Raw genomic sequence first — 26,757 nt, forward strand, 5'->3', positions numbered from 1 at the left:
AAAAAAAAGGGGGGGATATAAACCAAAGCGGGGGGAAAGGCAAACCAACATCCATTATGTCTTACAGTTTATCTAAGAGAGTCCAAGAATTCCTTAGCCTTTTCTGACGATCCGAAGTTATACACGGATCCTTCATGGTTAAAGTGTAGCGTTGCTGGGTAGCGTAAGGAGTACTGAATATTTAAGTCCCTTAAACGCTTCTTCGCCTCGTCGAATGCCTTCCTCTTTCGGACCAGGGCTGGGGAAAAGTCCTCGACTAACATGATCTTGGATCCTTTATAGATCATGGCGTAGGGATCTTTTCCAAGATTTCTAGAGGCTTCTAGGAGTATCTGCCTCTCCTTGTAGCTCTGCAGCCGGAACAGAACCGGGCGTGGGCGCTGGTTCGAGCCGGGCCCGCGTATTGCGACCCGGTAGGCCCATTCCACCCTCACCTGGCCTGATCCAGCCTCCAGATTTAAAAGCTGTGGCAGCCACTTTTCGAGAAACGCTGTAAGCTGGCCTTCCTCTTCCCGTCCGGGAAGGCCCAGCAAACGAATTTTTTTTGACCTCGATAATCGAGGTCGTCAATGTAATTCTCTAAGGTCCGGACTCGCTGTTCGAGAGTCCGGACCCGATCCACGGCCGATTGCGCTGTAGTTTCGGAGGTCGCGGCCTTTAGCTCCGCCCCTCCGTCTCGGCGCTCGATCTCCTTAATGTCTCGGTCGTGCTTCTGCAGCACGGCCGAGAGTGAGTCCCATCGACTTCGGGACTCCTCGATAAAAGCGTCGATCTTCGCGTCCAGCTCGGAGATCATCTCCACAAGGCCTGTCACTGTAGGTAAGTCCCCCGGGGTGGCTGTGGATGCCTCTGCTGCAGCTGGACAGGGTGGGGGAGGGGTTCCTGCTTGCTGAGAGCTGCGAGCTCCCTTCCCTTTGGTCATTTTTACTAAATATTAGACTGTTTAAATGTAATACTAAGCAACTAATTCAATTAAACAGCTATTATGAATGATTTGGTGAGTGTGATGGGGTGGGCGACCCACTTTACCCAAGTCTTGGGAAGAGCACTATGGACTCAGACTTACTGGGTCGCCGCCATCTTGGATCCCACGCAATTACCCTTATTTAAGCTCAGCCAGTTGTTACTAACCCAAGTGCCTCCCTTTCAAACTGAATGCTAAATTCTACCATATTATGGTCACTATTTCCTGTGGGATCATTTATTCTGATACCATTTATTTAATCTGCCTTATTACATATCACCAGATCCAAAATAGCTTGATGCCTGGGTGGATCCACAATATTGTTCTAGGAAACAGTCTAAGTTCTTTCTCACGGTTTCCTCAGCTAATCTGACTATTTTAATCAACATCCAGATTGAAGTTTCTCATGATGCATGTATTGCCTTTGTTAAACAGCCTCATTATCTTTTAAATTCTGAAAGGTAGACAAAGAGAAGTCACTGGTGAGATAGTTTGAAACTAGAAGTCATACTTATAAATCCAATAAAAGATTTTTTTAAAAAACCCTTTATCTAGTAAATGATTAAATATTAGATTTGCTACCATATGGTGTGATTGAGGCAAATGGCATGTATACCTTTACAGGGGGATTCAATGCAGATTTACTGTTGCTAAAAGGATTAAATTATCTGAACAGGTTGCCTGGACAAGCCTTGTATTCTGTTGTATGTAGAAGATTAAGGGATGATCTAATGGAAGTGTTTGGGATGATTCAAGGATTTGATAGGATAGATAGAATGACATTATTTTCTATGGTGTGTGTGTTCAGAACAGAAGACAGCGCCTTCAAGTTAGAGCCAGCCTATTAAGAGTTCATATCAGAAAGGATTTATTAACAAAATAGGTAGTGGAAATTTGAAAAACTGTCCCTACAAGCTACCAAAGAGACTCTTCCAATTAAAAGTTTCAAAACTGAAGTTGCTTGATTTTTGTTCGGCCATGATATTAAGGAATATTATGAATCGGAGCAGATGACTGGAGTATAGGTACAGCTTAGCCGAAACTTAAGTGAAAGGTGAAACCAGCTCAAAGACGGTTTGCCCTACTTCTAGCCCTATGTCTCTGTAAATGAATAATGTCAGGCAGATATTTTGAGATTAAGCTGGGTGAGAGGTGGTTTATGAATTTTTACTGAATGGACTGTATCTCCACTATAAATCTGATGATGTTGTAATTCTGTGAATCACTGTAGGATTAATTTAAATCCCTGGAACCTGATCAGGTGGACCCTTGAACTCTGTGGGAAGCTAGGGAAGTGATTGCTGGGCCTCTTACTGAGATATTTCTTTCATCGATAGTCACAGGTGAGGTGCCAAAAGACTGGAGGTTGGCTAACATGGTGCCACTGTTTAAGAAGGGTGGTAAAGACAAGCCAGGGAACTATAGACCGGTGAGCTTGACGTCGGTGGTGGGCAAGTTGTTGGAGGGAATCCTAAGGGACAGGATATACATGTATTTGGAAAGGCAAGGACTGATTAGGGATAGTCAACATGGCTTTGTGTGTGGGAAATCATATCTCACAAACTTGATTGAGTTTTCTTTGAAGATGTAATAAAGAGGATTGATGAGGGCAGACCGGTAGATGTGATCAATATGGACTTCAGTAAGGTGTTCAACAAGGTTCCCCATGAGAGACTGATTAGCAAGGCTGGATCTCACAGAATACAGGGAGAACTAGTCATTTGGATACAGAACTGGCTCAAAGGTAGAAGACAGAGTGTGGTGGTGGAGGACAGTTGTTTTTCAGACTGGAGGCCTGTGACCAGTGGATTGCCACAAGCATCGGTGCTGGGTCCACTACTTTTTGTCATTTATGGAAATGATTTGGATGTGAGCATAAGAGGTACAGTTAGTAACGATCCGCATCCACGAACATCAACTAGCCACGAAACAACACGACCAGCTATCCCTAGTAGCCACACACGCAGACGACAAGCAACATGAATTTGACTGGGACAATACTACCATTATAGGGCAAGCGAAACAAAGAACAGCCAGGGAATTCCTAGAAGCTTGGCACTCATCCACAAACTCCATCAACAAACACATAGACCTGGACCCAATATACCGGCCACTACAGCGGACAGCTGAAACTGACAACCGGAAGCGGCAGGGACAGACCACTATAAATGCCGGAGGAAACACCACAGAAGCGCTTCACAGGAGGCTCCCAAGCACTGAGGATGTCACCTAGACAGGGGACGAAACGTTTGCAACAAAAACTTCCAGCTCGGCGAACAGAACCACAGCAGTTAGCAAGTTTGCAGATGACACCAAAATTGGAGGTGTAGTGGACAGCAAAGAAAGTTACCTCAGATTAGAACGGGATCTTGACCAGATGGAGAAAGTGAGGTCTGCAGATGCTGGAGATCAGAGCTGAAAATGTGTTGCTGGAAAAGCGCAGCAGGTCAGGCAGCATCCAGGGAACAGGAGAACAGGCCTTCCTAACCTGCAATCTTCTTCCCGACCTCTCCGCCCCCACCCCAGTCTGACCTATCACCCTCACCTTGACCTCTTACCACCTATCACATTTCTGACACCCCTCCCCCAAGTCCCTCCTCCCTACCTTTTATCTTAGCCTGCTGGACAAACTTTCCTCATTCTTGAAGAAGGGCTTTTGCCCGAAATGTCGATTCTCTTGTTCCCTGGATGCTGCCTGACCTGCTGCGCTTTTCCAGCAACACATTTTCAGCTCTTGACCAGATGGGCCAATGGGCTGAGAAGTGGCAGATGGAGTTTAATTGAGATAAATGCGAGGTGCTACATTTTGGAAAAGCAAATCTTAGCAGGACTTAAACACTTAATGGTAAGGTCCTTAGGGAGTGTTGCTGATCAAAGAGACCTTGGAGTGCAGGTTCATAGCTCCTTGAAAGTGGAGTCGCAGATAGATAGGATAGTGAAGAAGGCGTTTGGTATGCTTTCCTTTGCAATTCCCTGCCCAGTTAAGGCTACCTCCTTGAATGTTTTTAAGGCAAAGATGGATAAACTTTTGAACGTTAAGGAATCAAGGGTAGAGTGAGCAGGTGGGTATGTGGAGCTAAGTCCACATAATGATCAGCCATGATCTTATTGAATGGCAGACAGACTCAAGTGGCCAGATCAGCATATGCCATTAAAGGACTATTTATGAGGAGATTTGGTAAGAAGCTTGTTTGCATATTTGGCTTAATTTAAGAAAATACCTCTCATATCCCCAGAGCAAAATTTTGTATTAACAAAATGTGTTCATTATTGTTTCTAAAAGGCAAAGATTTTTTTCAAAAAGATTAATCCTCTATTATCCACAAGCTCATCATAGCTCCAACCAGAATCATTTCCACAAGTTATGACAAGCTGTCCAATTTCAGTGTAAGCAATACATGTTAATTTTCTCACACACCTATGTATTTCCCACTAGGTGTTGAATTATCCAAAACTATCCGATACCAAAATGCAAAACTTGTTTATTTAACTTGCTTGCAATAATATAACAATTCTTTCAATCTGAATTGATAATATTATTCTGCAGGGTAAAAAGACAGAGGATGTGCAGTTTGTTTTCAACAGTGTGCTTTGTCATTTTAAGTGGAGAAGCAGGTCTGACAGGTAGGCTTTGGCATGCACTCAGGTAGAGGAGTGCTAGTAACCATGGATTCTGCTGATGTCACAGTTGAAAGGGCATGTTGGTGCAGTTTGTTGCATATGTGCCTGTGAGGAAGCCCTGTAGGCTGGGAGGGAAGTTAATACAAGCATGTTCCTTCAGATTGCCAAAGTAGTTAGTTCGTTTCATGCATGTAGTAGGTGAAACTTCTGTCCTCTGTAGGATTACCCTGAAATACATGGAAATATTCTGAAGCATTTGGAGATACAGAACATCAATCAGGATATCACAAAGAAGCTACAGGTATAGAGAGATTGGTTGTTAGTGCTTTGAAGTATAATTAATTTGCTTGCTTTGAAGTACTTCAGGCACTTTTTCTGTTAGACATTTTTTTGCATTCTGTCCTTTTGAAGATATTTCTCAACAACATTCGGACTTATTGTCACAAGCTATGCTTACAGATAAAGTAACATCACTGTTTTTTCAAAAGTAAACTGCTTTCCGTAGTTAAGTAGAAACTAGAAATGTTAATTGACTTTCCTTTTGCGTTTCTCATTTACCACTCAAATTCACAACAAGCAAACAACTTCATTCCAGTGATGAAGCCCTACTGGGCAATTCTGATTATAAGTTGTGCTGGAGTGTTAACTCTGTTGGTTATCGTGTAAAAAGGTTACTTCAAGGCCAAATGGGAGGAGTTTGAGTAATTAGGGTCTAGCAATAGATAACTGAGGTTCTAAAATAAAAAAAGTCAGTTTGCAGACACCTGTGGAGTAGAAACACCACGTAGAAATTTGATCAGCAGTATGCAAACTCCCCGAGGTGAGTGCCTGGATTGATGCCACGTATTTTAGCCATTTTAATTTCACTTAGACTTGCTTAAAGTGCAAAGTGGATGAATTGAAGATAGTGATAGTAATAAGTCACAAGTAATATTTTTTCAGTGGTAAAGTTCATAGAAGCAGCTGTCTCAGGATTGTTTTGAAGTCTGGCAGTGGTAAAAAGATCTAGGCTGGTACCATCTTTTGTGATTATATGGATAGTACAGAGATTCCATCTAAGTTATGGGATTTGATCAATGACCTAAAAACTGAACAGCTGCAGCTCTGATTATATTTCAGTCCAATTAGGATTCCATTTACACAGATATACTTCAATTCTCTCCACAGTCTGTGTTGTGTGGCCAATTTACACATTTGGAAATGTATTATTTTAGTATTGATAGTGAATTTGTGAGATATTATCAAAATGGAGCATGTTTTGGAGCTTCCTGATATCTAAGCCTATTCATATTACTTCAGTTTAAAATGGCATGTTTCATGTGATGTGCAAAGTAAGCTGTTGACCTGAGAACTATATTTCAAATTCGCTATTGCATATTTTAATGTGATACATTGATTTCAGTTTCTCAGCAAATTTTGTTACTTATTAAAACAGACAAGACAAAAATGGTTCAGTTCCTTTGCAAGATCAATGATGTTCTTGTTAATATGGTAGACTTGTTTTTTGTAGTGGATTGAGATAAAATAGTGTATTTTTGATTCTTTTTAACAAAGAAGGACCCCCTTGAGCTTTTGCCCCTTCCTTTCATGTGTTTTTCTGATTAGATAACTGCTGTATGTTGTGGAAATAAGTAAGTTGTTTCCTCTGCAGTGGGAGGTCACTTGATGATCTGCGGATGTGTTCAGCTGTTTGGCTTCAAGTAAGTTTATGTTTTCTGTTCTGAGTCAGTTAGTTTTGTATCACAGAACTGAGAATGATCAGGTAAAATTGAAAGGGCTGTTAGATTTTTTTTGGTTAGTATGCTGTTAACCTGAACTATATTTCAGATTCAAATTGCATATTTTAATGCGATACTTTGATTGAACTGAATTAATGGAAGGTGAGAGGTTGTGCTTTTTGTTATTTAGTGTAGGCACAGATTCCTTGTTGAAGTTTTGTTTTTCAATTAGCTGCTCTAATTTGCAGTTGTTATAACAATAAAAATTGTTCGACTTAAAATCTTGGATTTTTTAAATTCAGTAGGTGTCTTTATATTACTGGAGATGTCTCTGAAAGCAGTAGGTGCTCTGTTTGTCAGTAAACTGGTCAGTATGATAATAAGCGATCATGAAAGCAATAGTAATGCAAAACTATCAATGTAAGGGTACATTGCAGTTAATATCGGGCAGTGAGTTACAGTTGATATTTTGATGACTTAGTAAGAAATTGGATACTAATACAGAGACTAGATTGTTCAAACGATGATCAATATTAGCTTGCAGTGACAAGGGATGAAGAGACATGATTTGAAGACTTAACAATTTTCATTGCAGATGATATCATATAGTACATTTGTATTTTTAAAAGAAAAAGCATTGTCGTCTATATTTGTGGTATCACTATTGTGCCCATGCCAATACTGCTAATACCTCTTCCTTCTCAATGTTAATTTATTCAAGTATATCACAGTTCCCCTCCCTATTTCCTGGACCAACCGACCTCGTCCATTATGAATATAAATGAATATGAGTATTCATTTAAAACTTCACCTTTGTCTCCCAGCTCCACAATTATTCAGTTCACATGTGGCATAAAAATTGGCACTATGGTGGTTCCTGTTTTGGGCCCTAAGGGGCACTGCTCTTTCCCTGGTTTTCTCCTGTCCCTCATATACTTCTAAACTGCCTGTGGTCTTGCCATAATGTTATCCACCAGTTATTTTAATGTAGATTTTCTGGCAAGTATCTGCTTCAAATCCACTTTGGCCAGATCCTGCCTTACCTTATTAAAATCAGCTTTCCCCAGATTAGAACCTTTATCCTTATCCATAACTAACTTAAATCTTATTGATTTATGGTTACTATTACTGAAATGTGGAGGACTTCCTCCTCAAAGGAAATCAAGGGTTCTGGGGAAAGGGCAGGAAAATGGACGTAAGGAGGGTCAAATCAGCCATGATCTTATTGAATGGCGAAGCAGGCTTGAGGGGTCAGAAGGCATACTTCTGTTCCTATTTTGTATGGTCTTAGGAGATTTTTTTCTGCCAACACGTAGAAAGTCTTACAACAGAGGGAGCAATACTAGACCTAATTATAGGAAAATAAGTCAGGCAAATGGGGGAGCATTTCAGTAATAGTAAAAGTTTTTAAAAACTTCCCACTAACCTTCACCATATTGTGTACTTTCTAGAAGACAAAATAGCAATGGAAGGGTGTTTTTTAGATTGTAAGCCTATGACCAGTGATGTTCCGCAGGGATCAATGCTGAGACCCCTGTTGGTTATAGTATATGGATATATAATATGATTTGGAGCAGAATGTAGATGGTCTGATTGGGAAGTTTGTGGATGACATAAAGACTGGGAGTGATGCAGATTGTTAGAAGGATTGCCAGAGGATATGGATAGGTTTGAGACATGGGCAGAAAAATGGCAGATGGAAATTAATCTGAGCAAATGTGAGGTGATGCATTTTGGGAGATCTAATGCAGATGGGAAGTACGCATGCAAATGACAAGAAGGCATATGGCATGCTTGCCTTTATCAGGCAGAGCATATAGCAAAAGTTGACAAGTCATGTTGCAGCTGAATAGATTTTTAGTTAGGCCACAATTGGAATATTGTGTACAGTTCTCGTTGCCACAGAGGCTTTGGGGAAGGTACAGAAATAGTATGTTGCATGGTTTGGAGGATATTGGCTATGAGGAGAGATTGGACAAACTTGGTATGTTTTTATTTGAATGTTGAAGAATGAGGGATAACTTAATAGAAGTTTACAAAATTATGAGAGGTGAGGATACAATGTGTAGTTAGTGCCTTTTTTTCAAGGTACAAATGTTATTTATTAGGGGACACAGGTTTAAAGTAAAAGGGAATAGATTTAAAAGAGATGTGAGAGGCAAGTTTTTTTTGCACAGAGGGTGGTAAGTGCCTGGAATGCGCTGCCAAAGGAGGTTGTGGATATGGATACAATAACAATGTTTAAGTTCCATCTTGACAGAAAAAATGAATAGGCAGGGAACAGAGGGATACAAAAAGTATAGAGATAACAAGTTTTTAGTTTAGAAAGGCATCTTGTGTCAGCTTTCTCTTGGTGGGCTGAATGGCCTGTTCCTTTGTTATACTGTTCTTTGTTTGTTAGAGTAAGCCCTTCCCAATTTAACAAATTGTTTTTGATTATTTTGTTACTGGGCCTGACACTTGGAGAAATGATCTTTAAAGATTTAAAGCTGACTTTCCTGTGTTCATTCGTAGTTCCTAGTTGTTGTTTTGAAAAGAAGAGAAGTTTATATTGCAGAGAATGGAAGCTGAGCACCAAAATGTGCTCCTTCAATGCCTCAGGCTTATGACTAGATTTGAGAAATACAAAAAAAACGCTAAACCTCCACTCACACATTAGTGTGTAGTAATTAAAACAATTGTAGGGCATTCCACCTAGAATACTCTATTAATAATAATTATTAATCATGTTAATATGAATTAGTGGGAGCTAGGATCACTGGCAAGTGGTGTTGAAATCATATGGAACATATGCATTGAACTAGAAGAATTGAACTTTGCCAAGGTGCAATTTACTTTTTGCAAACAACATTGAGCTGTTCTCTGCATTATCTAATTGTTAAAATGTTGGCAATGGATTGGCTGTTCAAAAGCACTGGAAGTCAACTGTTTTCAACACAAACACAAAGCACATTTAGTGGTCCATTTTCTGAATTGTACTGACAATCAAATTAGGAAGACGTAATCGCTTTATTGTGAATCGTTTCTGTAGGGAAATGTATATTGTCATAACAGAAAGTCACTTACTAGTTTTCAGGCTGTCTCAAGATTAGAAAATATGCTGACAAATTGTAGTTGTTATTTCCTTGGATTTACATTATTAATTAATTACGAAGTTGAAAAAAATCCAGGTACAAAAATATGAATTGCCTTGACCTCTTCAGAATTCACAGTAAGGCTCAACTTGAAATGCCTCAATTGCTGAGACTTGTCATAATAAAACAATTACAGCTTCACAAATATTTTGTTTGTCTCATGTCTGAGACGTTATTTTTCCTGTATAGGTACAGCAGGCAATGAAGAAAGCTAATGGCATGCTGGCCTTCATAACAAGAGGAATTGAGTATAGGAGCAAAGAGGTCCTTCTGCAACTATACAGGGCCCTGGTGAGACCGCACCTGAAGAATTGAGTGCAGTTTTGGTCTCCAAATTTGAGGAAGGACATTCTGGCTATTGAGGGAGTGCAGCGTGGGTTCACAAGATCAATTCTCGGAATGGAGGGACTATCATATGCTGAAAGATTGGAGCGACTGGGCTTGTAAACACTTGAGTTTAGAAGGATGAGAGGGGATCTGATTGAGATGTATAAGATTATTAAAGGATTGGACACTCTGGAGACAGGAAGCATGTTCCTGCTGATGGGTGAGTCCAGAACCAGAGGATACAGTTTAAAAATACGGGGTTGGCCATTCAGCACAGAGTTGAGGAGAAACTTCTTCACCCAGAGAGTGGTGGATATATGGAGTGCTCTGCCCCAGAAGGCAGTGAAGGCATTGGATAATTGCAAGAAAGAGATGGATAGCGCTCTTAGATAGTGGATTATGGGGATAAAGCAGGAACAGGATACTGATTGTGGATGATCAGCCATGATCATAATGAATCGTGGTCCTGGCTCGAAGGGCCAAATGGCCTACTCCTGCACCTATTGTCTATTGTCTGTATCTATAAGCTAGAAATCATTATTGTGGGAGCAAATGGAACACAAGCAATAATGAAACACAGAACATTTGCAATATCCAGTCAATGCTGTAGAACAGCATTGACTGTAAGATCAACCACAAAACATTCTTTTATTTTATAAATTGTGGATTTAAGGTTTTGATTTTTAATTGTGATCTGATTTTTGTCTGATTGTGTGTTGAGACAATTTAGTAATTTTGGAGTGAAGAGACAGTTATTTGATGATATATTATGGATTCAGACAGTATTCATGATTTCTGATTCAATGGGAACTCATAATGCCCAGCAGTGCAACAAATCAGTGTTTACAAGGCTATTAGTGACGTGGTTCCTGATGAAGGGCTCCTGCCCGAAACGTCAATTTTTCTGCTCCTTGGATGCTGCCTGACCTGTGTGCTTTTCCAGCACCATTCTAATCTTGACTCTGATCTCCAGCATCTGCAGTCCTTATTTTCGCCTCTTAGTGGTGTGGTGACCAATGTTAGAACTACTATTGAGAATCTCTCATTTTCAAACATACTTTCTAAGTATTAACCATAGCACGGTCATAGAAAATTTACTGCTAAGCCATCAGGTTTGGTTGGGGTTAGAGTTAGGGTCGGGGTTAGAGTTAGGGTCCCTTGCAAGGGAACTTCAACATGGAAATTCCAATATTTATTCCTCTTGTAACCTCAGAAGAAGGTTAAAAATCACACAACACCAGGTTATAGTCCAACAGATTTATTTGGACTGTGACCTGGTGTTGCGTGATTTTTAACTTTGTCCACCCCAATCCAACACCGGCTCCTCCATATCATGGCAACCTCAAGAAGATGCCACCTCAATTGACAGTGCTGCTGAACTGCTAGCTCTCTGATCCTGGGTTCCCTCCAACCCTCCAGCCATTTCCTCAAAACAAAATACATTGAACTGAATGTGATTTTTTTAAAAATGAGGCCCAGACTATTGCTTACATATGTTTTCAAAATTTGCTTTTGAAAAGACCTTCTTCAGTTAGTCAAACAGTCCTCTGGAATGCCTGTAAATAGGCAGTTCAAAGGTGTCTTGTGCCGCAGAACTGAATGGAAACATTTGAACTGAACTAACTTTTATGGTGGTTAGTTTCTATGATGCATAGAGGATGCACCTGGACAGGTGTCCCTTTAATACTGAGTGAAGAGAACGAACCAGCTGTATTTGGCTTTAAACTTTCTGACTGCATTAAAGCCTGCGAAAAAGCTTTTAAATTTTTTCCCCATCAAATGCATATAAAAACAGATCTTCCTCTTGCTCCAAACAGCTCCTCTTTACTAGGCATCTGAAATAATTAATGTGATGTCTATCACAATTCTAGATGTGACTACACCTTACAGACACTTACTGTCTATGTGACCAGCACATCTAACAAGTTAAACAAGAATGAACGTCTGTTGGGTTAACTTTCTGCCACTATCTTATTGAATTTCCTCTTTTACCCTGTCATCCAGTTGTTTTCTTAATGTCTCCCCACCACCATCCCTCATGCTGTACCCATGCTTTACCAATACATTTAGGGGAAGCATTTCTTGTCTCAAAATCAAACTGGTACAACCAGTTTTGTGATACTGCCAGACCTGATGGCACAGGACACTGTATAAACCATTCATTAGCTGCAAGCTTTAGTGATCCCCAAATGCTGCTTGCTTGCTTTTCCGAGATATCTGTTTGTGAACTGCATGTAGATCCAATCTCTTTTGACCTAGATGAGCCAAAAATGGAAGACTATAAGAAGACACTGTGATTCGGAGCAATATGGATGTTGTCATTTGAACCTCGTTTAATTTTCTCTGCTTGGTAACTCAAATTTTAATTTAACTTCCTGTATTGTAGAAATTTTCACCACATCTAAAAGAGTTAATTTTCTGAGGTACTCATTCATTGCTTCAGATATTACTTTTCATGGCTTATGCAGTATGCATTCACACACAACCTTCAGTATTGCAACCTTCATCATTGCCACTTAGCAGCATTACCTGGATTTGACTTCAATCTATTCATCACAGGAGAACTGCAGAATTTGGTATTTTCAGATCTGTACTGCAGAACTTAGAATATAGCGCAAATGTGGACTTTTGGAAGTTCAGGATTCAAAAGGCAAAACCAAACAGGAGATGGGAAGAGAAGAAATGCCAAGGTCATAAGCTAATGTCCCAGTTTGTTGTCCCTCCTGGGGAGTGCTAAAAATATTTTAAATGATTGACCAAATTGTTTCATTGACATGCGTCACAACTCTAACAGATTGCAATTAAATTAAACCAGGTTCTGTTGTCATTTTTTCTTTTACATTAGTTGCACTTCCAGTTAGTTCTTCTCCCGAGCAGAATTGTAAGACAAGACTTCTGCTAACAGCAGTTTAAACACGCCAAAGGGAGTGGCTACCAAAAGAGTTGGACGTCTTGCTTCTCTCCATTCTTGCATAGCATATAAAACCAGAAGCTTGGTGAAGGTGGAGCTATTGCCACTAACAACTCTTCAGTTTATCAATTCCTAGTCTGAACAAAGGATTTTTAAACAGTTTACTGCATTTACTCAGTCTTGAATAAAATCCAAACCTTAAAAATGTTCAAATCTAACTGTCTCAGGGAACTTATATGTTTAGAGCCACAGGGAGTCAGATATCTCTGTTACATTCCTACAAGCAGGACTGTGATAAAGGCAAGACTCTGCTATTACTTTTAATCAAGAATTTTGGCATTGTTGCAGAAATGATAATTACTATTAAAATGTTACAGAAGCCTCTACAAAACCAAAAAAAGTAACTACATTGAAGTAGTACAACTAAAAATTTAACTATCTTAAATACCTGTCAACAGTATGTGTAAAAAGTGAGGGATGTTAGAATATATGTTTGTACCTGTGCTCTACATCAGGAATTGACTTGCAGTTAATTAGATGATTTCTTCAGTTTGGAATGGCTTTTGAAGACAGAGCAAAACAGTGGAGATTGGGAAGTCAGCACAATTAGAATAAACATTGAGGCATTGTAAGCGAGCTAAGAGATTACCATACTCATATCACTGATTTAGTGCTGCGGAAGATAGTGGAGAAGTGCAATTTGGCTGCAATCCTGTACTTGAGCAAGTATCCACTTAAATTCTCTTGTAATAAAGACTGCAAAGGGGTAACAGTCCACCACTAAATTAAAGCCTCCACCTTATACTTTTTAATACTAGAATTCTTGGAGAACTGTCCTTTTTAATCTGTTTCATTAAAGTGTTACGTGACAGCTTGGATTAAACTTTGAGCACAGTAAAGCCCGTCAGTGTTGCGAGGGTTTACCAGATTCAGTTAAATTCCCACTGGTCTTGGCTCTATCTGGATTAAGTGTGACCTTAATTGTAAAACCAGTTCAGTGCAGGAAATTGCACTCGGGAAGTGCACATGCTTGTCAGAAAAAGTATGTTTACAAGGATTGGTTTCCCTTGCCTCAATCTGTATTTATTCTGAGAAATAATAAAAGCAGATCAGTGTGATGAGAACCTATTTCTGTGCTTGTGTGTGTCACTAGCTGACTGCACCAATCCGCTATACCAGGCACATTGTTGCCTTTTGTAATCTCATTACTTCTATCACAGATTTGTTTTGGCTGTAGACAGAGTTTGATTGAACTCTTTGTGGAGGTGGTGTTCTGTTTAGTCAGCAATGAGTAACAACATTCCTTGTTAGTTTGCACAGTCGAGTACACATTCACAGTTCATGTAGGAAGCTCTCTCTGCTGGGTGTGTCTGTGTCAAGACTAATGAGACACAGGCAAAGTTATCATGTAAGTTGCTTTTTCTTTAAGTTACTTGGTGCAAATGCAATCAAGAATGCTCTTGCCTCATAGATAAGACACAATTTTACGCTTAAGTGATCAGTATGTTTAGGACTTCAACAGTTTTACGGTTCAAGTCATTATCTGTTTTAAAATTGATTTCTTAAAATATGTCATTTTTGTCATGGCTTCGTTCTTGGAGCTGGATTTCACTCAATGTATTTTTTTCCGTATTTTGTCTCTATTCTGTTGACTGTCCCATGATTATTTTCTTTATGTTGCACTTGTATGCTGGTTATTTTGTTTTGCTCCCCCGTGGACACAGCCTTAACATTAGAGGGGGTCAATTTAGAATGGAAATGAAGGAGCCATTTCTTCAGCCAAAGACTGGTGGGCCTATGAAATTCATTGCCACAAGCGCAGTGGAGGCTGGGCCGTTGAAGGTCTTCAAGGCAGAGAGTGATATATTCTTGATCTTGCAAGGAATTAAGGGTTACGGGGAGAGTGCCGGCAAGTGAAGTTGAAATGCCCATCAGCCATGATTGAATGGTGGAGTGGACTCAATGGGCCGAATGGCCTTACTTCCACTCCTATGTTTTATGGTCTTATGGTCTTTTTGATGCAATTGACAATGGGACCTTCTTGAGGTATTTTTCTGCCTGCCAGATCTATGTTAACTTTCAGTGATATTCCCTTCTAATTGTTGAATAATATCTCTGTTCCAGTACATACTCCCTGCTGCCCTTTGCCTCAACCAACAGGTGCACCCGAGCAGGTGTCCTGTGCTTGGCATCCATTAATGCTGCCCTGAATCAGGAATTGAGAACTACATTATACTGTGGCTCAGATTCAAGAACTTGAAACATTTGCATTCTCTGTAAGGAGATGCTGTTTCATTTAGTCTCATTTTATTTCCATCCTCCCCATTCTCCTGGTATGCACAGATTTTGTTTCCCTGTCCCCCAAATCATCAATCCTAGCATTTGTCATGCTCCTCCTCCTCTTCATGCCATTCATTTTCTCTCCTGTCTCCCTGTTGCAGCTTTAATCTGAGTGAAGTTGCTGAAGAAAATGGTTCTGGGTCAATGTTCCAATAAGATTTTCTATTCGCAGCACAAAACTTCCAAACATTTCCAGTGGCAAAAGGATTTGGGTATGCAAAAGCTTTGGTAAAGAGGAACATCATCAATGACAATGTGTTTTTCTCTTAACTAACATTGTCATATGCACTGTGCCCTTGTGTGTTGCCTGCCAGTGTGAAATGCTGGCCTATATGAGCTGCTGTAACATTGATGGTGCAAAATTTGTTTTGGCTATAGTCTAAAAATGAATGCTTCTTTATGAACAGGATTTAATATGCATCTCATTTTATATGTGATTTAGTAACATTATATTCCCATTACCAACTCAACTGCTGACCATTCCAAGTTCAGATCCTGACCTCAACAATGGCTAGGCAAAAACGAGGACTGCAGATGCTGGAAACTAGAGTTTAGATTAGATTGGTGCTGGAAAAGCACAGCCGGTCAGGCAGCATCTGAGGAGCAGGAAAATCAATGTTTCGAGCAAAAGACCTTTGTCAGGAATCAACAATGGCTCCCTCTTCTAAGCTACTGACTATTCTTTCTCCAAACTATCATCATCAGACCTTGAATTCTGTGTTCGTACAAACTACCCCTCCATGTCTAATCTTCCTTTCCTCTTCAAAGTCTTTGAATATAGGTACAGTGTAGTGTAGATAAATGTGAGGTTACTCACTTCAGTAGCAAAAATAAGAAGGGAGATTATTTGAATGCAGTTAAACTGAGAGTGAGGAATGCTCAATTAGGAACTACATTATACTGGGTGTCCTCATGCACCAGTCGCTGAAAGTGTGCTTGCAGGTTATGCCTCCAGTGGTTTCCAGCATCACAGATGCCAGTGTTCAGCCAGTTTGTTTAGAGTCACTGGATACTGGGCCCTGACTACATTCCTGCAATAGTATTGAAGACTTGTGCTCTCGAACTTGCTGCTCCCCTAGCCAAGCTCTTCCAGTACAGTCACAACACTGGCATGTACCCGGCATTCTGGAAAATTGCCTAGGTATGTCCTGTACTCAAAATGCAGGACAAATTCAACCCCTCAGTCTCCTACTGTCATCAGTAAAGTGATGGAAGTTGGCTTCAACAATACAAAGAAGCAGCATGTACTCAGCAATAAACTGCTCACTGATGTCCAGTTTGATTTCTGTCAGGCCCACTCAGCTCCTGACCTGGTTACAGCCTTGGTTCAAACATGAACAAAAGAGCTCAATTCCAGCGGTGATGAGGGAGTAACAGCCCTTGACATCCAGGCTACATTTGACCAAGTGTAGCATCGAAGAGCCTTAGCAAAAGTAGAATCAATGGGAATCAGGGTGCAAACTCTGCACTGGCACAGAAGAAGATGGTTATGAGTTTCTCTGCAGAGCTTCCTCAGGATAGCATCCTAGGCCCAACCACCTTCAGCTGCTTCATCAATAACCTTCCCTCCATCACATAAGGTCAGAACTGGGGATGTTCACTGATGAGTGCACAATGTTCAACATGGTTTGTGACTTTTCAGACACTGAAGCAGTCCATATTCAAATGCAACAATTACTGGACAATATCCAGGCTTGAATTAATAAGTGGCAAATAGTATTCGCTCCATACAAGTGCCAGACAATAACCATCTCCTTCAATAAGAGATAGTTATGACTAGAAGAGCATGTCAGTGGCTAGGAATACTGCAGTAAGTAACTCACTTCCTGACTCCCCAAGGTTTGTCCACTATCTACCAGATGCAAATCAGGAGTATGATGGAATACTGCTTGGATAAGTGCAGCTTCAACGACACTTGAAGCTTGACACCATGCAGGGCAAAGCAGCCTGCTTAATTGGCACTACTTCCACAACCATTCACTCCTTCCTCCACCAATGCTGAGTAGTAGCAATGTGTACTCTCTAAAAGATGCAGAACAAAATTTTACCAAAGATCCTTAGACAGCACCTTCCAAGCCCATGACCACTTCCATCTAGAAGACAAGATAGATGGGAACATCACCACCTGCAAGTTTCCCTCCAAGGCATTAACCATCCTGACTTGGAAATATATAACTGTTCTTTTAGTATAGGTGGATCAAAATCCTGGAATTCCTTTTCTATGACATTGTGGGTCTGTCAACAGTACATGGACTATAGTGGTCCAAGAAGGCAGCTCACCACCAACTTCTCAAGGAATGGGCAATAAAATGCTGGCCAACCAATTTCAGTACTCAGACCTCTTGGCATCATGGTATTCCACAAACCTAACAACACATTAAAATAGCAGCTAATGAACTTGAAAGACCCGATAAAGACTACAGGCAAAACTAATGTCATTTACAAAATACCTTGCAAGAACTGTAAAAAAACAAGACATTGGATAAACAGATAGACAACTAGCCACCAAGATACATGAACATCAACTAGCCACAAAAAGACATTAATCACACTCACTAGTATCCTTACATATAGATGAGGAAGGACGTTACTTCGACTGGGACAACACATCCATCCTAGGACAAACCAAACAGAGATCCGCATGAGAATTCCTAGAAGCAATCGGAATTCTGTCAACAAACACATTGACTTGGATCCCCCAAGAAAACTAACATGTTATGATGTCACCACAGGAAATGGCATCACTACAGGAAATGATATCACCAACCCAAGGAAACCTAAACATATAAATAGAAAGAGAGCCATGCCACCAATGTTTCATCTGGAGATTTACTTATAATGTTACCTAGTATGGTGACGAAATGTCTGAAAATGAACCTTACAGCTCAGCAAGCAAACCTACATCCAGAATGCTGGAAATACTGAGCAGATCTGTGAACTGCACAGAGGCCAGTATCCCGTAACAAAGTCACCCTTTATTTACACGGAAATAGTACTTGACACTGGTCCAGCAGCCTCAGAGCCAGCTCTCAGCGTGAACAGGATGTCTGACACTCCTGTTTATGTCTGTCAACCAAAGCTCCCTGATTGGGGTTGTTAATCTGGTGCTAACTGAGAACTCATTCTATGAGGTCCATCTAGATGACCTCATTAAAATCACTACAGTGTGAACATTACTGTGCAGAGAGAAGGAGAGTTAATGTTTAAGGTCGATGATTTTTTCATTAGAACAGCTTTGTCCTCAAAGATGTTGCCCAATCTGTTGAGTATTTCTAGCATTTTCTCTTTTCATTTTTCCTTTCTGCCCCTATTTGGGCCTGTCCACTACATCTACATTTTCAGACTGCTTATCTGACATCCAATCCTGGATAGGAACATAAGAACAGGTTTGGGCCATTCAGCCCAGTTGAGCCAACTTACCATATACCTATTATAAGGATTGAAGCAATATTTTTTAGCATGACCTGACAATTGATTCCATTCCTAATCTCATTCATTCAAACCATTTACAAACTTCAGCCTGAGCTGGGCTTCCGACCCTATTTCATCGCCACCATTTAGCTTGCCTATACCCATCTCCGTAACATTTCCCACTTCAGCTCATTAGTGTCTGAAATGTTCATCCTGAAATCCTCACCTTTAATATCAATTATTCTAACAGTCTTTCTAAAGTTATCAGTTTTTGTCCTCCATAACTCTCACTCCAGGAAAACTCCCACCTTTATTTAGTTTCGCACTGACATTTACAGTCCTATACCTTTATTCTTTCTAATTAAGCTCCATTAACTTCTTTTCTGCTAACTATTCTAGTGTAAAATTTTCAATCCCACTGGAACATTCAAAGTTGATAGGCAAGAGTTTCCGATTTGGTCCTTTGAACTTGCCTCACGTAATAATGGATGAGCAGCCTTGTCATGTCCTCCTTTCCACTGCAGCCCTCTTTACCTCCTTTCCAACTATCCATTTCTGTGACTTTGGGCTCTTGTACCTCTCCCACCTTTTCTCCCCACCATCAGAAACCATGCCTTCAGCTACCCAGTTTGCACTCTCTCGAATTTCCTCCTAGAATCATCCCATTCCAGAATTGCCAATGGGATTGTAAAGTGCATCAGGATACCATTTCCATGCTAATACTGATACATAAATTCAGGATCAAATAATTGTTGAAATTGTTGAAGGAAGGTTCAGTGCTCCTCTTTGTGTAGACCCATTAAATTGATAAGACATCCATTTAGTATTTCATCTGAATGATAACATCTCCTGCAATGTAGGAGCAATATTTTGAAGTGTCTGTATGGATTGTATTCCTTAGTTCTGCAGTGGGGTCTGTACTTGTATAGTCTGAACTGTAGAAAACAAGAATATACATGAATTTAAGTTTTATGCTTCTCAGGCCATGCTCGGTGTGGTCCAATACATCCATCCAAGCAACGTTGTATGTAATAGTGTACCATTGTCAATCTCAAATATTGAATGGCACATACACCTTTACACTTTTTTTTATTTTTAAATGACGTGGTACCTTCTCAGTGTTCTCTGAGAACAGTATTTTATAATTAATGGTCCTTTTATTAACCTTGTTTATGTGAACACATATGTTTTTGTTCTCAACATTAAGTTTGCAGACTGCTAAATCATCTTTCATTGCTCTCTCCTATTCTGTCAAGCGGTGTAATTACAGGGTAAGAACTAGTCTTAATTATTTTCATTTTTAATTAGCAGTGCTGGAGATGGGAATATAGACTGTTTGTTTGTTTTGCTAGAGAATGCCAATTTATCACAGTAAGTAAGAACAATGAGCTTGATTTTAACTGGGAACATGTTCTAACAGATGATAAAAAAAGCCACCATGGGAGCTCAGTGTGAGGCCAAAGCTACTTTTATTTCAGGCCTTATTTACACAAAAAAAGACTATGTTTGCTGTATCCTCCACCTCTCACCTTTGCTACACCAGTCACCATCAGAAGTAACATCAAGAGTGGTAGGTGGGAGCAGCAGAATATCAACAGAATCAAATTCCATGCATAAAGTAGACATTGGAGTCATGCTCACATTTGAAATATCATATGCACAAAAAGTATTATCACTTCTTTTTCTGTCCATATATTCTCTCCATCTGTGTCTCTTGACTGCACACATTGTTTTTTTAATTCTCCCTCACAAATTGTTGCATTAATTGCACAAGCTGTGAATCTGGCAGCAGCAATTGAAAGCACATGACAGCCCAGCCTTTTGTGAAATTCCATTTCTGTTTTAATTCAGTCCAAGTGTCTGATTTAGAATAGCCTCAGTGCTATTTGATGCTCACCAAAGCTTTGAATTAAACCTTATGGTAACAAAGGAAATCGATTACATAGCTAGAGACTTTGTGTGGGTGCATTTGATTATTATGTATATTTGAAAACCAAAAGTGATAGTAAACAGACATTCTGACATTCGGGTCAAAAACTATGAAATCAGTCAGGGACAAACTAAGTGTTTTTAGGGTGAATTTTTGGTAATCGATGTTTTTTGATTGTAGTCAACAAAAATTCTTTTGGAAGGTGTACAAATTTTTTTGGAAGTTGAGTGAAACCGAAACACACTTAATTTCAGAAAGTATGGTCTTAAAATGAGATAATGCTGTATTCTTAGTACCCTCTCACACAAGGAAATTTACTCTCAACTAAATGAAGGTATGCTCCATTTGAATGCTGTGAGTCAAACAAGGAGAAAGTGATGATGTACCTTGCTCAAAAATGAAGAATGTCACAGCTATCCAACTCCATTTTTAATATTATATTTTGTGAAAGCAATTGCAAATATGTTTTCTTTTGTTTGTTTTCCCCTAAATGATTTGTTGACTCCACTCATGTTTGTGGATGAACTGACACGTAGAAGGGCTTTCACCGTCAATACGGATTCTCTAATCTGTATGGTAATTAAATGCAGTCCTCATAAACTTGTGTTATCTTTTATGAAGTTAAAAATCACACAACATCAGGTTATAGTCTAAGATTTATTTGGAATTACAAGCTTTCGGAGTGCTGCTCCTTCGTCAGGTAGTTAGTGGGACAGAATTTATAGTAAAAGATCAAAGTGTCATGCAACTGATGCGATGTATCGAACAAACCTAGATTAGTTGTAGAACACTTTGATCTTTTATGATAAATTGTGTCCTATGATCCTATCCCACTAGCTACCTGATGAAGCTACTCTGAAAGCTTGTACTTCCAAATAAACCTGTTGGACTGTAACCTGATGTGTAATTTTTGGCTTTGTCCACCCCGGCACCTCCACATCATACCTTTAATGAGATGATGTGGACTTTTAGATGATGTGGCAATTTTAGATGGGTGTTAAGAATCAAACATATTGTAATGGTTCTAGAGTCACATGTAGACCAAATTAGGTAAAGCAGATTCCCTTTCCTGAAGGACATTAATGAAATGGATATTTTCAAAATGCTGGCTTTTTCAAATTCTTTCAGATGATAAGGGTGACACTAGCAAGGCCAGCATTTGTTACTCATCCCTACTTGCCTTGGCTGCTTGGCCATTTCAAAGGGCAGTGAAATGTCAGCAATATTGTGTGGTTCTGGTGTTAGACTTACCCCAAACCAAGTCATGTTGACAGATTTCATTTTCTAAAATACATTCGTGAATGAGTTGGATTTTTACAACAATCAATTATTGTTTCATGCCATCATTATTGAGCAAATATTCCAAATGTATCAACTGAATTTAATCTCTGTCAACTGATTTGAATCCAAGTTACCAGAACATCAGGCTAATCCTTTGGGTTCCAGTGACATTACCGCTATGCCAGCATCTCCCCAAATACTTACTAAGTTCTAAGTTTAGAGTTTATCTTTCCGAGATCAGTTGTTAGTATTAATCATCTTTCTTTCTTTCTTAAAAAATTTTAAACAGTCTGACTTGTCTGCCAGATGCCCCCTTGCACCTAATATGGAAAAACCCCAAGGCACTCTCCATAGACATGCTGTGACATTCTCTAGGTGTCTGTCCAACATGTAACCCTCAGCCAATTGCATTAAAAAAACAAATAATCTGATAATATATTGCGTTCTTGTTTCTGGCATATTTCAGTCCTTAAATTGACTGCTAAGTTCCTTCAAATCACAACAGTGATAAAACACAAAACTGCTGTCCCTTTTATGCACTCTGGGAAGTCTTGAAATGTGCTCAAAGTATTGTCAATTTATTTTTTCCCTTAACCTTAAAATCAAAAGGCTTAGTTGTAGGCTATAATTTCTAAGCCATTTGGTAAATCACTGTCAGTGTGGAGACTGGGATGAACATTTGACTTAATTTTACACTTCAAGTATTTTGTTTTGCTCTTTACAAAACTCTGCAGATATTCACAGATCTACATGGGTGTGTATATCACATGGGAAAAAGTGAAAAAAACAAGGATGTAGCTGCCAAATTACCCATCTTACTAGTATTGTGTGATAGTTATTTATAAAAGTTAGCATGTCTGTACAGGCATACATCTGATGATCACTTGCATAATGGAGAGTGTTCAAAGAGATAAATTATGAATGTGAGAAAAGGTACTTTAAATATCTTCACACCAGTTGCTGTAGTTGGAGCACTTGATTTCATTTATATGACATTTGCAATATTTAAAACCAGCTTGTAGGACATATGAACACACAAATTAAGAAAGGGGTGGGCCACTCAGCCCCTTAGGCCTGCTCTGCCATTCAATAAGATCATGGCTAATCTGATTTTAACCTCAAAATTCATGTTCCTCTTTCCCCTGATAACTTTTCAACCCCTTGTTTATCAAGAATCTATTTACCTCAGCCTTCAGAATGAGCTGCTTTTGCTGATACATAGGTCTACATGATGACGTCTATGCTTGGAACTGTGCGATCCCACTGAGTGTACATGTGTTACCCACAGTGCTGGTGTCAGCAAGCACAGCCTAAAAAAATTCAATGACTCTGAAACTCTCTTCCTGAAAGGATGGTGGAGACAAAGACCCTTGATTTTTTTTAGTGATCCCGAGATCTAGATTCTCCGATAAGAAATATTCTCTCCAGATTTACTCTATCAAGACAGTTCGGGATTTTTATGTTCCAAGCATGTCATCTCTTACTTTTCCTCTTCTAAATAAGTGAATACAAGCCTAGTCTGTTCAAATTTCCTCATAAAACAACTTGTCCATTCCAGGTATTAGTCAACTAAATCTCTGAGCTGCTTACGACTTATTTACGTTGTTCTTTAAATAATGTTATGGACCAGAACAAACCTCTTCAAAATATATTAAGAAGAGGGTTACTTTTCGGAGGGTCTGTGTGGCCTTATTGAGCTGAAGGGCCTGTTTCTACACTGTAGGGATTCTAATAACAAAGGAGCATTTCTAAGATAGCCAAACTACCAGGCTTGAAACAAAATGCAATTAATTTTACACAATGGTTAAATACAAACAATAGAAAGAAGAATTGGAATAACTTAAGTCCGCTGGAAATCTTAACAGACTAATAGATTATTTAATCAATAAACAGTAACTGTTCCAATACAGTAACATCCTGTAAATATACCCATGGCAAAGGGAAATTCAGTAAAATACATTGTCTCGTATGCAATTCTAGCAACAAGAATAGAATGCAAGCTTTTAGCTGTAACAAAGAAAGGAATAACAACTTCCACATCCAGCTTCAAGACTCCAGAAACTGCTGAAAGCTAAAATTGAAACCCTAGTTCTGTGGGACCTTGACCCCTACTCTTTAATGCTTCTTCTATTGTTTTAATTTTAAAAACAATACAAGCTGGCTGGGCTCAGAGTAGACAGCTCTGCTTCAAACTTACAACACTTGCTTTGAAAAGAAGCATGATAGAACACATCCTTTTTAGATCACATCTTGTACCAATAAGGTGACCAATTCTGTACACAGTACTGCAAATGTGCTCTCATGAGTGGTCATAGTCATAGAGTTATAGTGATATACAGCACAGAGACAAACTCATCAGTCCAACTCATCCATGCCAACCAGATATCCTAAATTAATCTAGTCCCATTTGCTAGCACCTGGCCCATATCCATCTAAACCATTCCTATTCATATACCCAACCAGATGCCTTTTAAATGTTGAAATTGTACCAGCCTTCACCATTCCCTCTGGTAACTCATTCCATATACGCACCACTCTTTGTGTGAAAAAGTTGTTGCTTATGTCCCTTTTAAAACTTTCCCCTCTGCAAACTTACTAACCAAACCTTCTATGTTCACATCCAAATCATTTATATAAAAGACGAAAAGCAGTGGACCCAGCACTGATCCTTATGGCACACCAGTAGTCACAGGCCTCCAGTCTGAAAAACAATCCTTCACCACCACCCTCTGTCTTCAACTTTCGAGCCAGTCCTGTATCCAATTGGCTAGTTCTCCCTGTACTCCATGTGATCTAACTTTGCTGACCAGTCTACCATGAGGAACCTTGTTGAACACCTTACTGAAATCCGTATAGACCACGTCCACCAATCTGCCATCATCAATCCTCTTTGTTAGTTCTTCAAAAAACTCAATCAAGTTTGTAAGACATGATTTCCCATGCACAAAGCAATGTGGACTATCCTAATCAATTTTTGCCTATCCAAATACAGGTAAATCCTGTCCTTCAGGATTCCCTCAAACAACTTGCCCACCACCGATGTCTCTGTATGACTAAAACATAACCTTCTTACTTTTGAATTCAGTTACCCTTATGATAAATGATGGCATTCTACAAGGTTTCCTAATTATTTGCTACAACTCCACACTATGCTTTTGCAGGTCATGCACAAAGACACTCAAATCCATCTGCATTTCAGAGCTGTGAGATCTGATAGCTGACTATCTCACTGTAATATCTCACTATGATATGCATTAATACATTATAATCCATTTGTCACCTCTTTGTGTACTCATATAACCTATCTATTCCTTTCTGTAACCTTTGTCGTGTCTTGTTTGCAACTTATTTCACAACTTAGTTTCCTACCTATAAATTCTTGAAATAATCACATTCATAATGGAGCAAGACCTCTCTTTTGTCATTCAGACATCAAATTGCAATTGTAAACCTAATGGAATAACTTGGTACCAATGAAAGAACTGAATTTAACATAATGAATTAACTTAATTCTGGTGGGAGCAGATGACAATCCAGCATGAGACTGATTCAAGAGTCCTGACAGTTTTTGACTGCTTGGCCATTTTTGGTGAAGATTGTTGCAATTTCTTATCTTTGATTCAAGAATGATATCTAGCCAGGGTTGCAGTTTTCTACCATGTTTCTTCATATGAGTCTCTTTGGGTGCATGTAACAGGATATAGAGTCATAAAGTCAAACAGCATGGAAACAGATCCTTTGGTCCAACCAGTCCACACTGACCATGTTCCCAAACTAATCTAATCTTGCCCTCCTGCGCTTGGCTCATATGCGTCCAAACCTATCCTATTCATGAACTTATCCAAATGTTTTTAAACATTGTAATTGTACCTGCATCCACCATTTTCCCAGGAAGTTTATTCTACACATGAGCCACTCTCTGTGTAAAAAGGTTGCCCCCATGTCATTTTTAAATCTTTCTTCTCTCACCTTAAAGATATGCCCCATAGTTTTGAACTTGCCCCACCTTTGGGAAAAGATCCTTGTCATTTGCCTTATTTATGCCCCTAATGATTTTATAAACCTCAATAAGGTTACCCCTCAACATCCTACACTCCAATGAAAAAGGTCCCAGCCTATCCTTACATCTCAAACCCTCCCTTCCAGTAATTTCCTGGTAAATCTTTCCAGATCCTTTCCAGTTCAATATTATCCTTTCTATCCAACTGCATCCAATACTGTAGTAGAGCCCTCACCAATGTCCTCCACAACCTTAACATGACATTCCAACTCCTATACTCAATGATCTGAGCTATGAAAGCAGGAATGCTAAATGCCCTAACTATCTCATTTATCTGTGATGCAAATTTCAAAGCATGATGTACCTGAACCCCTAGGTCTCTGTTTTGTGACATTACCCAGAACCCTACCATTAATTGTATAAGTCCTGTCCTTGTTTGTTTTACCAAAATGCAATACCTCACATACATCCAAATTAAACTTCATCTTCCACTCCTCAGTCCATTGACCCAATTGATCAAGATTTCTTTTAATATATATATGTTATGTAATCTGTAGTCCAGAATGTTGTTGCTTTCTTTCCCTCTCTACTACTGCTCTGTCTCAACATTAAGGTGTTGGAACATATGGGGTAAATTAAATGGATGGACAAGTTATTGTCATCGTGAAGGGCTGGAAGAAAACTCCTTCAAGTCGTTAATGATGAAGTTGTGGGGTTGTACCAAACTTAAGTGGATGAGAAACTGAATATTAATAATGGAAAGATACCATTGTTCACAAAAGCATTTGCTCGAAACCAGTTCCATGCGCCCTCCTAGCAACCACCCAGTAAAACCAGACTGTTCATAACCCTGGTGTCACATTTGACCCAAACAAGACCTTCCAACCACACATAGCATCACAACCTATTTCCATTTCATAGCATCACTTTTATATATTGCTAGTCGCATAACATCATATAATGTGACAAAATATTTAATTGGAGTTGCACAAAACAAAATTAGACACTGAGTCATAAAATGAAATATTTGGCAAGGTAGCCAACTATTCAGAGATAGCTTATTAAAAGAGGAAACAGAGGTAGTTGATATGAGAGGTTTATGTAGGCAATTCCAGAACTT

General features: G+C 39.4%; 1 protein-coding gene across 3 annotated transcripts in view; it reads left to right on the top strand.

The window, feature by feature from the left end:
- Nucleotides 1-26,757, top strand: part of LOC122550039 (sickle tail protein-like) — a 710,262-nt gene that overhangs the window by 400,580 nt on the left and 282,925 nt on the right. The window contains exon 1 of one of the 3 annotated variants that reach the window (XM_043690464.1): nt 14,032-14,083. The exons of the other annotated variants lie outside the window; for them this stretch is intronic. Within the exon in view, the coding sequence (XP_043546399.1) occupies nt 14,060-14,083 (24 nt within the window). The 5' untranslated portion in view covers nt 14,032-14,059. Of the gene's footprint in view, nt 1-14,031; nt 14,084-26,757 lie in introns of those variants that run through there. 3 annotated transcript variants of the gene reach the window in all.

This window comes from Chiloscyllium plagiosum, chromosome 5 (genome assembly GCF_004010195.1).
Source record: "Chiloscyllium plagiosum isolate BGI_BamShark_2017 chromosome 5, ASM401019v2, whole genome shotgun sequence".
In the NCBI taxonomy this organism is placed as follows: Eukaryota; Metazoa; Chordata; class Chondrichthyes; order Orectolobiformes; family Hemiscylliidae; genus Chiloscyllium; species Chiloscyllium plagiosum.